This window comes from Populus alba, chromosome 19 (assembly GCF_005239225.2).
Source record: "Populus alba chromosome 19, ASM523922v2, whole genome shotgun sequence".
Taxonomy (NCBI): domain Eukaryota; kingdom Viridiplantae; phylum Streptophyta; class Magnoliopsida; order Malpighiales; family Salicaceae; genus Populus; species Populus alba.
Window position 1 is genome coordinate 13497448 of NC_133302.1, and position 15202 is coordinate 13512649.

General features: G+C 33.1%; 1 protein-coding gene across 1 annotated transcript; it reads left to right on the top strand.

The window, feature by feature from the left end:
- Positions 1–1540: 1540 nt before the first annotated feature.
- On the top strand, positions 1541–13590 carry LOC118038707 (serine/threonine-protein kinase TIO-like). The gene is made up of 19 exons (XM_073406586.1): positions 1541–1597; positions 1688–1762; positions 1834–1926; positions 2165–2228; positions 2308–2392; positions 2818–2890; positions 2970–3119; positions 3342–3444; positions 3518–3670; positions 4319–4457; positions 5801–5966; positions 6382–6480; positions 6558–7097; positions 7289–8431; positions 8718–8951; positions 11173–11322; positions 11451–11531; positions 11710–11898; positions 12373–13590. The coding sequence occupies exons 1-19, from the start codon at positions 1541–1543 to the stop codon at positions 12616–12618; spliced, it is 3840 nt and encodes a 1279-aa protein (XP_073262687.1). The 3' UTR covers positions 12619–13590.
- The last annotated feature ends 1612 nt before the right edge of the window (positions 13591–15202 follow it).

Sequence of the window (15202 nt, forward strand, 5' to 3'; positions counted from 1 at the left end):
TGGCACGTTATCCTCTGATAGTTGCCACGACAAATGATGCGTTATTAGCTTTGTTTTTTATTGAAAAAAAATAAAATGAATGACCCAATTTGAAAAAACAAAAATACTATAAGGACGAATGCATGGACTTGCCCTTACTAGTCCACACATGCCTCGCCATCTCCTTTTAGGCTAAGTAGCGCCCAACCAATTTATGAATTTTTTTTTTATATAAAAAAACCATTAAAATGTATAATTAAAATAATATTTATGTTATTATTCTATCAAATAATTTTTACTTTTTTAATTTATTTTCAAATTCCATTGTAATAATGTTTTTGATATTAATAAATGTTATTTTTCTAAACTATTATTTTAATGTTTTTGATATTAATAAATGTTATTTTTTCTAAACTATTATTCTTTTTCCCCTTAAAGTTTAATAAGAATTAGTTATAACTAAATAGATTGGATTATATTTAAGATGTTATTTTGTTAGAAATTATTCAATTGTCATATAATAAAGGAAAAAATAGAACGAGAGCTCTTACTAGTGCAAGCTAATATATTTTAATATGCATTTATCTTCCACTTTTACAATTTAATTTTGAGTTTACATTGACAAATCTTTTTTTTTAATTTATTAATGTATATAATTTTCAATTTGTTTTATTAGAAACACATTTACAATACTTGCATATTCATTTTCTACAATTAGGATTCTTTGATTTGGCTTGTAGCAAGGCGCTCATCAAGAGACTAATATAAACTAAATAATATACAAAAATTTGTTGCCAAGCGGGCTAACCCACCAGAGCGTAAGAAGAATTGTTTAAAATTGAAATAAACATGAGCGGGGAGAATTCAAACCATTCGTCTCTCTTTCTTCCTATTTCAAAAGAACTCTCTCTCTCCCCCCCCCCCCCACCTCCCTCCCTCTCCTCTCGTTTGTCTTCTTTAGATCTGCAGATATTTCACTACATTTCTGCGACGCTTAAGGTACTCTCTTCATCTCTTCACTACAGTTTTTCTTAACATTGATCAACACCATATCTTGAATTACTATAGGAACTGAAATCAATCATCGATATTGCAGTAGGCTAAATTGAGGGTTTTACAAGAAATCTCAATTTCTGATATATTTTGTAATTAAAGAAAAAAGAAAAGGAAATGGGAGTTTGAGAACTATCACGTGATAGAGCTAGTAGGTGAAGGCTCGTTTGGCAAAGTTTACAAAGGAAGGCGCAAGTACACGGGCCAGGTAGCTACTTCAAATCCTTCTGTGTTTCACTACTATTAATTAATCTTGATTTTTATCCTACCCTTTTTTTAATGATGAATGATTAGACTGTTGCGATGAAAATTTATTATGAAACATGGGAAAAGCGACAAGGATATTCATAATTTGAGACAGGAAATTGAGGTGATCCCTCCTTTCTTTTTTTTGATGATATGAAATGTGATTATCTGGAAATAATAAAATTGTGCATTGTGATTATTATTATTATTATTACTGGGTGCAGATTCTAAGAAAGCTGAAGCATGAAAAAATATTATTGAAATGCTTGATTCTTTTGAAAGCCCACAAGAGTTCTGTGTTGTCACGGAATTTGCGCAGGTTCGTTATCCATCACAACAAGCGAACATCTATTTGTTATGGATTTTTACTTTTCAGACTAGGCAAGAGCTAAGATTAGTTGATGTGCAGGGTGAACTATTTGAGGTACTAGAGGATGACAAGTCCCTTCCTGAAGAACAGGTTCAAGCGATTGCGAAACAGCTGGTAATTCCTTGAGCTCCCCTTATTTTCCCCTTCTTCTCTTGATTCAAACTGATTGCTAAATTGCTCTTCAGGTTAGAGCACTTCACTATTTGCATTCCAATCGTATCATCCATCGGGACATGAAGCCGCAAAACATACTTATTGGTGCGGGTTCAGTTGTGAAGGTCAGAGATTATTTTTTCTTGTTTTATTTTTCCACTTAGGTAGTGGTGACCTTTTCTTTTAATGTCTTGCTTTGTTTTTCCTATCAAGGGGAGTCTTTCATGGTAACATCATGTCTTACTGTTGCTTCATTTAAATGCCACTGTATATCAGATACTTAGCGTTTGCCATGCTTTCAAAGGGCAATGTATCTTGAGGTGAATTCCTATATGCTCTGTTTTTTTTTTCAATCTGTTACAGCTTTGCGATTTTGGCTTCGCTCGTGCTATGTCCACAAATACTGTGGTTTTGCGATCCATAAAAGGTAAGATCTGGTGTTTTACCACTTCTGAGGATTCCTTCTTATCCCACACTTCACTTGCACTTTTGTTCATCATTCCCAGGCACACCACTATACATGGCTCCAGAACTTGTACGAGAGCAACCATACAATCACAGTGCTGATTTATGGTCCCTTGGAGTTATCCTGTACGTGCAGCATCCCTTTTTTTGTGTATTTGTGTGTGCTTGCATGCTCTCATTTAGATGTTGATCTCATGTCATCTTTGAATTTGATTCTGGTGGTCATCTGAATGGTATCAGTGTTGCAATTTTTTCTTCAAAATCTCATGCTGCAAGGATTTTAATTTGAGGCAGTTTTTCTGAGACATTTTCTGAATTCATAGTGGTATGTCATGAAAAAATATATATTGATAAAATTCCTCACATAAATGTTCCAAACTGAAATACGACTTAAAGATACAGGGTTTTGCTAAAAACTTTCAACCATGAAGAGTATTTTCTATCATACAACCTGTGTCTACTGAAGTGGTGCATCTTTTTTTTTTTTTCTTTTCGTCTTCTATTTTTGCTATACATCCTTAATTGAAACTAGTTTGTTGTGGTCCCAACAGGTATGAATTATTTGTTGGCCAGCCTCCATTTTATACGAATTCAGTTTATGCACTCATCCGTCATATTGTGAAGGTTAATAATGCTTCTCCTAGTTCATGCCTGAAACTATGGTGTATGATAGTGGAAGCTAATGTTATATACAAAATCTCAGGATCCAGTAAAATATCCTGATGACATGAGTCTGAATTTCAAAAGCTTTCTTAAGGGGTTGCTCAACAAGGTGCCTCAAAATAGATTGAGTTGGCCTATGCTTCTTGATCATCCATTTGTTAAAGAAACCTCAGAGGAGCTGGATGGCAGGGTAATGTGATCGCACACAATTATTTTCGTTCTCTCTTCACCTTGTTTTTCTTAATATTCAAATTAAGGACTAGAACTTGCTACAAACTTATATTACCAGTAAAAAGGCTGCATAAACTCATCTTTCTCTACAGTTGTATATACATATATATTACATGTTTTTTGCTGATATTCTTGTCAGTAGAATATGGAATACTTTAGCACCTGATAAAAGAATCTACAGGTAATGTGTGCTGCAACTTCTGCACCCAGAGAATGTGATGCAGCACGGAGGGGTGAAGAAAATAATATGCAAGCATCAACTGGTTTGATTGCCTCAAATCCTGGTGGTTTAGCCTTCACTAGTTCTTCAGTTTTGAAACCTTCAATGCGCTAAATAATCATAAATTATTGTTATAGGTAGAAGCAATTCTGTTGCTGCTCTTGAGAACTGTAATCCTCCGAAGTCTCACAGTGATGCTGATTTAAATTGTCCTAATGCAGTCACAGGCAGCTCCTCGCCACAGGAGGAGTTCCCTGGATTTGCAAGTCCTAATGATGTTAAACAATCAGGTAGACAGACTTGTGGCTATCATAATTTCTGTCCAGTTTTTCCATTGATGCTGTAGAAAAAAGAATGTTATTTATAGAAGAAGGCTCTCTGTTGTTCTATCTAGTCTTGCAGTAATGTCTTGTATCATAAAATCGTTATCAAATGGATAAGCCTGAATTTCTGTCTCATTTAAGTGTCATAAAAACCTGGAAATTATGGTGCTTGGATCATTCATTTCTTGTTCTTATTGAACTTTTACTAATCTTCTTTAGTACATGCAGCATTGCAGTCAGCCTGCGTTTGTATTCCCCTGTTCATGAAAATGTTAAATTGTATTTTAGTTTTGAATTATGTTTATATGACAGCATGCATAGGAATGCACACTGCTTTGTTGGTGGTTATCTTTTGGTTGTGCGAAGTTGTTTTTCTTCTAAATGAGGGATACTCCTTGGTTGAAAAACAAGAGCTAGCTGTCTTTCAGAATTTGCTAATGACTGTTCATGCACACATACATGTAAAAATGAAATGTAAATTTGTATCATATTTATAGCTTCTTTTGTGTATAACCGTGATTCTATCTCTTTATTACTGATTGGAACCTGAAAGTTATTCCTGTAGTTTTTTCTAACTTGACAATGTTGATTTTGAGACATGTTATTACTCTTCAGGCAATCAGATATTGGATAGATTGGAAAGCAATTCACTTACAGTTAAAGGTGCCAATATAATTGGTCAGGATAACGAAGCATTAACGATTATTCTACTACCATTGAGAAAATGGTCAAAAGAATCTCTGCATTCTTGGAGGTGAAATTCAATATCCTTTTACTTGCATGATCAACCTTACCTTTTGTGGGAAGCATTAGATACAACTAAAACATTTTTACTCTTGGTAGTTTGTGGTTTTGGTAAAAGAAATTCTAATATTGTTGCTTGCTCATAGCATTGAAGCATCATGCCCTCCTTTGCTACTGGAAAAGACTGAGAAAAATATATGGGAGCAGTTGAAATTCACATGCATAGGGGAATACTTCATCTGGTTACATTGCATTAAAGCTCTGTAGATATTTTGATAAAATCTAAATTAATTTTGAAGTAGTTGAAATTCACATGCATGAGGGAATACTTCATCGTGTTACATTGCATTAGTTAAAGCTTCATAGAATTTTTTTTGATAAAATTTAAAAATAATATCGATTCATTCTATGATGATTTTTTTTTTTTTGCTTAATTTCTCCTTGCATGGTGCTCATCAAAGTCCTGTGACATGGTTTTGGAAACTATGTTGTGTTGATGAATGTTAAGCAGCACGCAGAATCAGTACTAAACCTGGAAAAGAAGGAAAAATATGCTAGAAATAACCTTTTCTAATAATAATCCAGACACTAATAGCTTTCAGAAAAATGAAGTTTCCTTGGAGATGAAATAATGACCCTCTGCTGGAAGAACTGTTGGAGCGTCTCTCACTTCATCTCTCTTTAACCAAAACTGCTTTCATATTCATAACCGAAATCCACCAAGAAGATATGAGATCTCTGAAATAATTCAGTACTTTTTCACTCAAACTGTACCTAAGGATATCCATGCATGTGAAACCAATTCTTTGGAGATTCTACCATGTGAACACAAACACCTATGATCACCAAAGACAACAACTCTGTAAGAGCACATTACCTGAGTTGTTTATTACAAATGGGATAAAAGAATGGATGAGCTGATAAAATGGGATGTCTAAACCCATCCATAAGGAATTTAGTTTCTAATCATTTTAGTATTACTTAATGTATGAATTGGATGATTGCTACAAGTAACCACTTGCTATTTGGTAGAGTGTTCCAAAGACATGGAAAGACAGCAAGACTTTGAAATGCAAATCAGACTTTGGCATAGGTTAAACTGCTGGTTTTTTCTGATGATGCAATAAGTTGGTGTTATTTGACACCAAAGATATGCCTTACGAAGACATCATATTGTGGGGACCAGGGCGGTGGTTCTTTTGGTGCTCTACTACAATTATTTTACCTCATCTAGTGCTCTAGATAGCAATCATTTTTTTCAATAGCTGACACTTGTGATGTTGACTGAATTTAGGTAAGCAGCATATATAATAATTTATTTGTGAGAGAAATTTGCTTTTTCAACTCATGCAGGGATCAAGATGTTCTTACTACAAGGCAGTCACTGAGAATTATTTCAAACTTAGCTGCAGCTGGTGCAACTGGTGGCCTAGTTAATGAAATACTTAGTGAACTTCTTAATTTCACTGCCAATGTAGTCAGCTTGAAATCCTCTGAACTTAGTGACTTATTAGCAAAGGTATTAGGACTTCATTTATTCCTGCCTTATAGTAGTTTTAATTCTGTTATGTGCCATCCTTATATTCTTGTAATATTTAAAATTGAGTTATTGATAAAGGTGTTCCAAATGATAAAGTAATATAATTTTTATACAAACAAAAAATTGTAACAAGGTTTTATTTCACTTGTTTGTTTAATTAATGCAGTCCACTCTCTTCTTTCACTCAGATATTTTCTCTTCTTTCCCAACTGACCTTTGAAGTTATTGCAAATGCTAAGATGTTTTTTTTCTGGAAAATTTCTTTTTGTTGATTTCTGGAATAGTGTTCATTATTGAAAATCCAAGTGCTGTAGATCACTGTATGCTGTTTCCATTATAACTTGCCACTCTCTGATGATTGCTGGTTGGCAACTCTAAATTCTTAATTTTGCAGAGTTTCTCTATAATAAAACTACAATTAGACAATATTGGGAGTGCCATTTCAACTTCATATTTCAAGCACTGGGTTGCCTTAGCTGAAATTTTTTCACAGGTAATTATGTTCTTTGTTGATTCTTCTGCAAGTTTAAGTGTTAATTTTCAAGTCCCTTATCATAGTAAAATATATAGATTGTTGGTGGCCATGAAGAAAACTCGGGAAGTGTTCTGTTAGAGTCCTGTGCTTGCATTGCAACCATGTTATCTGCTGTAGATGATGGTCTTAAAGCAACTTCACTGACTTTTGAGGCAGCTCCTACTCCTGTAATGCATGAAGCGATGAAGCAGATTTTGGATCATGCAAAAACATGTGGATTAGTTGAAAATTTATCTCTTTGCTTAGCAACATCAGGCTCTAGTCTCGTTTCAGGTTCTTTGAACATGTTGCGTGCTGCCTGTGAAGCTTGCAGGGCTACGTGGTCATTGATAGATGCAGTGGAAACACTTTTCAGGAAAGAGAATCTCTATTTATTTCCATTAAATTCTTTGCAAAGTCATTCTTTACCCTGTCTTGACATTCGGGACCAGGAACGAAGTTCATTGGTTGGAACAGATTCAGCAAGAATCATTGAAGCAGTGACAAGAGCATTCTTGAGATCAAAAGCTGTGCAGGTGGCAATTTTCTATTGCCTTAAGCAACGTATAGAGCCAGCCCTCTCCGCTAGTATTCAGGTGTTTTTCCCTTACATCATTGTTATTCTTCTTTCTTTTTCAGTTTATTCTGTTCTACAACATTATTCTCAAAAAGTTAACTGATTTTTAAAAGTTAGTGGTCTCAAATATAACTTCTTAACATCATGCTTGGACGATGGGTCGCTCTACATATAGGTGCCATAAAGTGTGCTCATTTTAAAATGTTACAGATCTTGTCAAGATGCTGTCTACATAATGCTATGGTTCCTGGTGTTCTTTGCGGCTTGCCTAGTTCTCTTCCTGTAACAACTGTTGTCAGTGGTGGAGGAGATAAAACTATTCTTTCAGAAATATTCGCCATTTTATCTTGGTGTGCATCTAATAAAGATCCTGAAACAAGTAACTTAAAGAGTAAATTAGCGAATTCTTCCACGGTGGTTTTAAATTCATGCCTTCTCCTTGCAATCATTGCTCAATGTTTGAAGTCAACGGGAAGAAATTCAGCCTTGTTTATGTTGACGTCCTCTCCAAAGAATCAGCTGTCCCGACTTTCTATTATTGGCCATCAGTTCTCTCTTGATGACAAAATGAAAATTTCATTGCAACCTCATTGTGCATCGGCTATGCTGGCTCTCGCATCAATTCTATCTCTTGAAAGTGGAGCTTCTGTTGAATCTTCCATCTCAGAAATTGCGGTGCCTTTGATTCCTCGAAGTGCCACGCTTTGTGAACACCTCAAGATTTCACCTGTGGAAGGAAATGAATTAGGTCCACGCAACATGAATATTCTCTCATATTGGCATGGCATTAGGGATGGTTGTGTGGGCTTGTTGGAATCCAGACTAAAATGGGGAGGTCCATTAGCTGTAAAACAGTTATGTGCAAGTGGCATGCCTCTGCTTCTTATTGATTTGTTAAGCAACAACCGTTCAATTACCTCTCATCAAGGAATTGATAGCACAAAGGATCAAGTCGGGTTATCCCCCATTGGGGTTGTATGGGCAGTTTCTTCAATATGTCACTGCCTTTCTGGTGGAGCTCCGATTTTTCGTCAAATTTTACTCAGGAGTGAACATGTCAAGGATATCACTGAACTAATCTCAGATGTGCATCTCAAGCTTGTGAAAAGCTGGAGCGGGCCAGGTGGAGGCAAGGATGGTGTCAGAGATGCTGTAAATGCAGTTATAGATATCTTAGCTTTTCCTTTTGTTGCTGTACAAAATACTCCTAGCTTGCCATCAGCTACCGCTTCCGTAAATAACGGGTTCCTTCTCAACATGGGTTCTCCTGGGGGAAAAATATTCATCGAAGACAAGGACATGGCTAAAGCAATTGAGGAAGACATGGGAAAGTATCTAAAAATACTTCTAGAGGTTAGATCTTCCGTTAGCTTTTTCCTTCACAGTTCTTCCCGGTTAGAGGTTAAAATGGAAGGAGCCCTTTTAATGCACGTTTTTTTTTACCATGTTATGATGAAAGTGGACAATACGATACGTAGAACTCTTAAGACTCTTATTGCTTTTTAAAAGTTCTTAGCAAATTTGCCCGACAATTTTCATGCATTGGCATATCTTTATTATCATGTGTTCTACCTTAAGTAAGATAACCTGTCCTAAAATCGTCTCTAGTATTAACGATACTCATTCTACTACTTTTCAGGTGGGATTACCTGGCATTATACTTCGCTGCGTAGAATACATGGAGTTGAAAGATCTGGGAAGGCCAGTTGCATTTCTTGCCAAAATGATCGGCCACCGACCTTTTGCTATTCAATTAATAGGCAGAGGCTTGTTAAATCCAAACATGGTGAAAAGATTGCTCGATAACATGAGTCCGAGAGAGGTCCTGCTTGATGTTTTGATGATTGTTTCCGATCTAGCACGCATGGATGAGGTGAGGTTTTATATAATTCTTTTTGTATATATATATATATACATATACATACTCCTTTTTAAAATATTTCCATAGAGGTCAAGTAGCTTTATTTAAGAATAGAAATCTTTTCTTACAAGGATCTAGTACTTTAACTAATACAAAATAGGATGCTAGCATATTTTGTAGTTGTCTTTTTGTTATTTCATTCAAACCTTTTAGGATTCTACAGATTTCTTTGGGGCCTTATTGGTGTTTTGTATGGGGACCTAGATTCCCTATACCAAACAATTCAATATCTTGTGTTTATTTAGGGACGGAACGTTAAATGCAAGGGAAACATTGCTAGGACATTACATTTCCTTGAAATTAGAGAATTTGGTTCCCTTCTAAAAAAGGGAGCCTCAAATTCTATAACAGAGGGAATGCTATTTTTTTTTACTTAGTTTCCCCTATTTTATATCTTTTAGACTTATATACCCTTGTTTTTACTAATAATAACATAATTGTTATAGACTTATAATTTATTTGAACAATTAATATGTATTTTATTTGTTTTATTACATCACTGTAATTATTAATATAATATGTATGTTAAATAATTTGTTGGTATATTCTATTTTATTTTTTGGTAGTTATAATTCTATAAAGTCAAAATTTAATGTTATGGAACATTAAAAACATTAAGTTTTAAGGGTAAAATAATAAATTTGTATAAATTCTTCATGGATTCATTATATAAAGTAAACACTATATACTTTTCATTTTCAACCAAATGCAAAAATCACATGCCACAAGGATATCTAGGAATCCTTGTACCAAATGCTCCCTAAACTTTATTTCAACTTAAGCTCTGTTTTATTTTTAGGATCTGTTGGAAAATTATGGTTTTTAGCTATGACTGTGGCTTTTTAAGAGCTATAAATTATAGCTTTTAAAAATAATAATGAAGTCATGTGAAATTAGCTGAGATATTAACTTTTAAGTATAACCAAACATGGAAGCTAAAAAAAAAGTCCAAAAATTGATGTTTTCCAAACTGGCACTTAGCCATTATTCTATTGCAATTTTGTTGTATATTGGTGTCCTCTTCCTATAGTAGTTCCTCTCGTTTTCCAAGTTCCAATTTTGGAGAAGCTATCTAAGAAGTTGCTTCTCTTCTAGTGCACGTTTTCAAAGAAGATGGAAATTTAGCTCTCTTTCCAACGTTTAGCTCATTTGAACATTTTCCGTTGTCCTCATTTTGTTTTTTGTTATTTCCACTTTCTTATCAATCCTAAACCCTATAAGCGATTCTTGCCTAGTACTTAAGTTCTTGCTGGATAATCGACTTTGTTCTCAGGCAGATTGCAAGCTGCTGTTGTAATTTTATATTCCTTTAGTTTCTTTATTCCTATCTCAATTTTGGCCTGCATTTAGAGCACAGGTTAATTGTAGGGCGAACTCGTAAAAGTCCTCAACGTTTAAGGGTCTCCATTAGGTCCCTAACATATTTTTCATCTTGATGACGTCCACAAAATTCTCAATCTGATCTTTCGTTCACTTTTAGTCAACAAAACTATTAAATAGCAGCATGAAATTCACATAATTTTTCTTTTTTAATGAAAAACCAGTGAATTATCTAAGATCTTCATTTTCAATAATAACAAACTCACAAAATAGACTAAGCTATATAAAGAATCACAAAACCTCTACTTTTCTTTCTATAATTTGTTTTACCACGTGATGTGAGAATCTATTTGAGATTACCCTGAAGCTTGGGCACTTCTTTAGGCTTGCCCTTAATTTTATCTTAAATTCTTCCTTTATTTACACGTTACTTTCTTTTGGTGCACCTTTCTTCTTCACAGTTACATTTTGTCTTACAAGAAAGAAATTAGCCCCGTATGCTCCTTTCGTAATGCCCTTCGGCATTTGTAAAGGTTAAATAATAGGTAAGGTTAGACCAAGGGTGTATTTAAATTATCCGAGAACAATTAAGGTAATAATGGCTGCGGGTTCCTGGAGGAACAAAAAAAAAAAAAAGATAACCGAGAAATTGAGTCTAAAACCGAGATGTCCTTTCGTCCTTATTGGTAACCTGCAAGAATATTCGTGTTTCTGGCAAGGTCAGCAGAAAGCCTATATATTTTGTTCTGGCATGTTCAGGTCAGGTCACGGGTTCTGGGTAATATGTAACGTCAAAAACAGAAATTCCCTGCTCAAATCCTGTCTTATTAGCTTGGATTTTGTGGGCTTGCAGGGTTTAGGTTTCTATGAACACATTAATGGGGCTTCTATATTGGAATTCTTGAAGAAGTTTCTGACACATGAAGATCCCAATATTCGTGCAAAAACCTGCAGTGCTCTAGGCAATATGTGTCGGCACAGCTCCTACTTCTACGGTTCGTTGGTAAGTACAGATCATAGATCTATTTGGAATTGTGTGAGAAATAAATGAAATTACTGGGGATTCACTCACGACGAACCATTGCGTTACGAATAATTTGCTCTTTCTTACTGTTTAATTTGATTTTCTAGGCAAGATCTCGCATCATAAGTCTTCTCATTGATCGATGTTCTGATCCAGACAAACGCACTAGGAAATTTGCATGCTTTGCTGTAAGAACTGCTACTAATGCTCTGTTATCCTTTAAATTTGTTGCAATGAAAGCGCATCTTTACATTGAGATTTTGCTGGGCACTATTAATTAGTGTACTTTCAAGAAAAAGTAAAACTCGTGTAAATAAAGAAGAAACATTATGATAGTAATTATAAATGTGGCGTTATACTCTCCAGATTGGAAATGCTGCCTACCATAATGACATGCTGTATGACGAGCTAAGAAGATCTATACCTCAACTAGCAAATTTGCTGCTGTCAGCAGAGGAAGACAAGACTAAAGCAAATGCTGCTGGTGCTTTAAGCAATCTTGTTCGCAACTCGAGCAAACTTTGTGATGACATTGTGTCTAAAGGAGCCATGCAGGTTTGGAGATATGCGGAACTGAGTTTTACAGCAATAGAGATTTCATAATTTACAGCATTTGCATGTTTTGTTTTCAAACAGCATTATATATCGAATGGTTTATCAAACATGCATTACTTTTTATTTTATTTTTATATAGAGGAAGCTTACTTAAATACCATACAAGTTTAAGCTTTTTTACCGTGAGCCTCGAATGTTAATTTGGTTTAAATAAATCCATTTTATGCTCACTTATTCCACTGTTTGGTTACAATTACAGGATACATACAGTTGTACTGCTTCCTTTTTTTGAAGGAAAGAAATCATTTGAAATTCTTAGTGTAAACATTGCGAAGGACCTCGTAGACCTCACTTGAATTTGGATTTGTTATTTCATGTAGTGCAGAGAAATTTGCTAGTTTATGTTTATATATATATATATCACCGTTGATAACAGTGGTAAATTGACTTCATTGGGTGGTTTTATTTCTTCAGGCTTTACTAAAGTTGGTAGCTGACTGTTCAGCAGTAGCCCTAAACCCCATGAGGAGAGATGCTGTGAATGAATCACCATTAAAGATAGCTCTCTTTTCATTGGCAAAGATGTGTGCACATCTGCCCTGCAGACAATTCCTCCGTTCATCTGAGTTGTTTCCGGTGATTGGAAGACTTCGGCAGTCCCCAGAAGCAACAATTGCCAATTATGCCACTGTTATCATCAGGAGAGTGGCTGATAGTTGAAGCCCGAAACAGAGGTCAGGGTTTTCCAAGCCATATTCTCATTAGCTTGATTTTCACCAAATCAGTGCATAAAAGTGAAACAGAAGCTGAAAGTAGTGTAAAGTTGCTCTGCAATGAATATTGTAAAACACGATGCTTGTAATATTCTTAAATGCATTAATTAATAATTTTATTATGGTAAGATGTGTACTGTCAGAGAGAGAGACGACGTGGCTATTTGTGGTGCCCTTGATGATGGTATTGGAGTCAGGGATGACAACTAAATCGACGGATTCCAAGGCGAGCCCAACCGAACAGCTAAGAAAATTTTAGATACGATTGGATCATGGTTAAAATATTAGGTTTTAAGTTGTGTATGAATATTGGTTTATCTGATCTAAACACTATCTGAACTTAACTCATTAAAAAAAACAAATAATTAACTTTAATATATATATATATATATATATCAGGTTAATTATTATAAATTATAACATTTACATTTGGATTCGGGTTATAAATATTTGAAATCTGATTGGGTAAAGTTTGAGTATTAAAAATCAATACCTTATATAGTTTGAGGAATTAAAGTTTGAATATAAATGATATAAAATCTAACTGAAGTATCTATTGTTATGCCTATAAATTATTTTTTTCCCTTCTTTTCTCTCTTAACAAAATTGATTTTCGCCTATGTAAGAAAAGAGTAAAGCCGAAAGGAATATATTTCATTAGTCGGATCTTGCTGCATATGAAGATTGTAGGAGGTAAGGTAAATTATTGCGCTAATAACACAAGAACTAATGGTATGATTTCTTGGAGAAAGTGATTGAGATATTGAAGAAATTTCAAAGTATTCAAGAAATAATTATTAATACTTATTTTATAAATTTATAAGAGAAATTATAAAACATATTGTATGAATTAATGCTTACTCTAATGATAAATTTTTAATAGGAAGAAAGAGATACAAAAAGATAAGATGAAAATTATAAAGAGCAACTAAAAGTAAATTTATAGTGTTAGTTTTCTAAAATTTTCTTTTGAAGGGTGTTTGTTTGTTTGGAAATTAAATTTTAAGTGTTTTTATGTTTGTCTGTTATTAAAAAAGTTGGTCAATAAAAAATATTTTCTAGTTAAAAAAAAAAATTGGCTTGATTCTCAAGAAAAAATATATGTTTTTTATTTTAGGTGGAAAATATTTTCTATAAGCTGTGAAAATTTTTAAAATATCATATTATTTGTTGATTATATCAAATTTAGTCCTCAAACTTTTGATTGATATATATTTTGTTTGAATATATATTTTTTTTAATTTCATCCCTTAACATTTGATTTAATTTAATTTTTATATTAATTTTAGTCTTTATTTTTATGATTGTTATTTATTTTTTTCTTATTATTTTTTTTATTAAAATTTTTTATCTATTAAATTTTGTCTATATATTTTTTTATTGTTACTTATTTTATTTAAAATTATGCGAGTAAAAGGACCACTAAATAGATTATACTTGTTCGAGGGAAGTTTGAGGTTAATGCTGTGGTTGAGAGTGTTTTAAAGTATTTTTTTATTATTAAAATAATATATTTTATTTTTTTATAATTTATTTTTGATATTAGCATATTAAAACAATTAAAAATATAATAAATTAAATTTAAAAAATATATCAAATTACATTTTAACGCGCTACAATCCCACATAGAAGCTCAGTTCCATTAATTTTTTTTTCAAGTCACAATTTATCAAATGGAAGGTCTCTCTTTAAGAAACGCAATCCAAACCAAAATGGATCCTTATCGATTTAAGTTGCAAAACTTGTTATAGTAGTTCAAAAGACAATCAATAAATATCTCATTTAATACGTGTTAGGAATTGTTATAATTGTAATAGTTATAATAGGTTAAAAAAAATATATGTTTAGTTAAAATTATTGTGAGATGTATTTTTTACATGTAAAATAAATGAAAAATATAATTTTATAAATCAAAAACAAGTTATTTTATTTTTTATAAAAATAAAATTTAAAATACAATTATATATTATAGAGTGTTGTACAGTGTATAAAAAAAAAACTATTTTTCTAACCAAATAGAGTTTTTTCTATGTGCTTATGTGGAAAAAAAAAAAAAAAAAAGGAACTAGAAACGAAACAGTATCTTCTTCTCTCCATAAAAAGTCAATAAACAAGTACAAATTTGTAGGAATCTATTATTGTTGCTAATTTCAAGATAATAATATATATGATCTTGATTTCTTACCCGGTTCTGGGTTGGATTTTCCTCCACCTATCCTCGATTCTCGGTATTTAAATACATTGTTCATCTTCTCCGCTGATTTGGCTCGACTGATACCTACCAAATATTCGAATCTCATTTTTTAAAATTAATTTTACAAAAATAATATATAAGCTTAAAAAAAAATTATATCTTTATCCATAAATCATAAAATTATAAAACAGAGTCTAAACCACTAAGGCACATTTCACTATTCAATCATTATTCATTGTCTTTTTACTCTATTTTGGTGCTCAAACTTATTTTCTCTTCGATTGTATCCATTTATTGCTCAATTAAACCAATTTCTTATAATTTACAATTGAGAGTC

Bases quoted from the DNA above. Each gene is read 5' to 3' on its own strand.
- LOC118038707 (XM_073406586.1), top strand. From the start codon at position 1,541: ATGCTTGATTCTTTTGAAAGCCCACAAGAGTTCTGTGTTGTCACGGAA. The intron at 1,763-1,833 runs GTAATTCCTTGA...ATTGCTCTTCAG, and splicing joins AAGCGATTGCGAAACAGCTG to GTTAGAGCACTTCACTATTT. The intron at 4,458-5,800 runs GTGAAATTCAAT...CAACTCATGCAG, and splicing joins GAATCTCTGCATTCTTGGAG to GGATCAAGATGTTCTTACTA.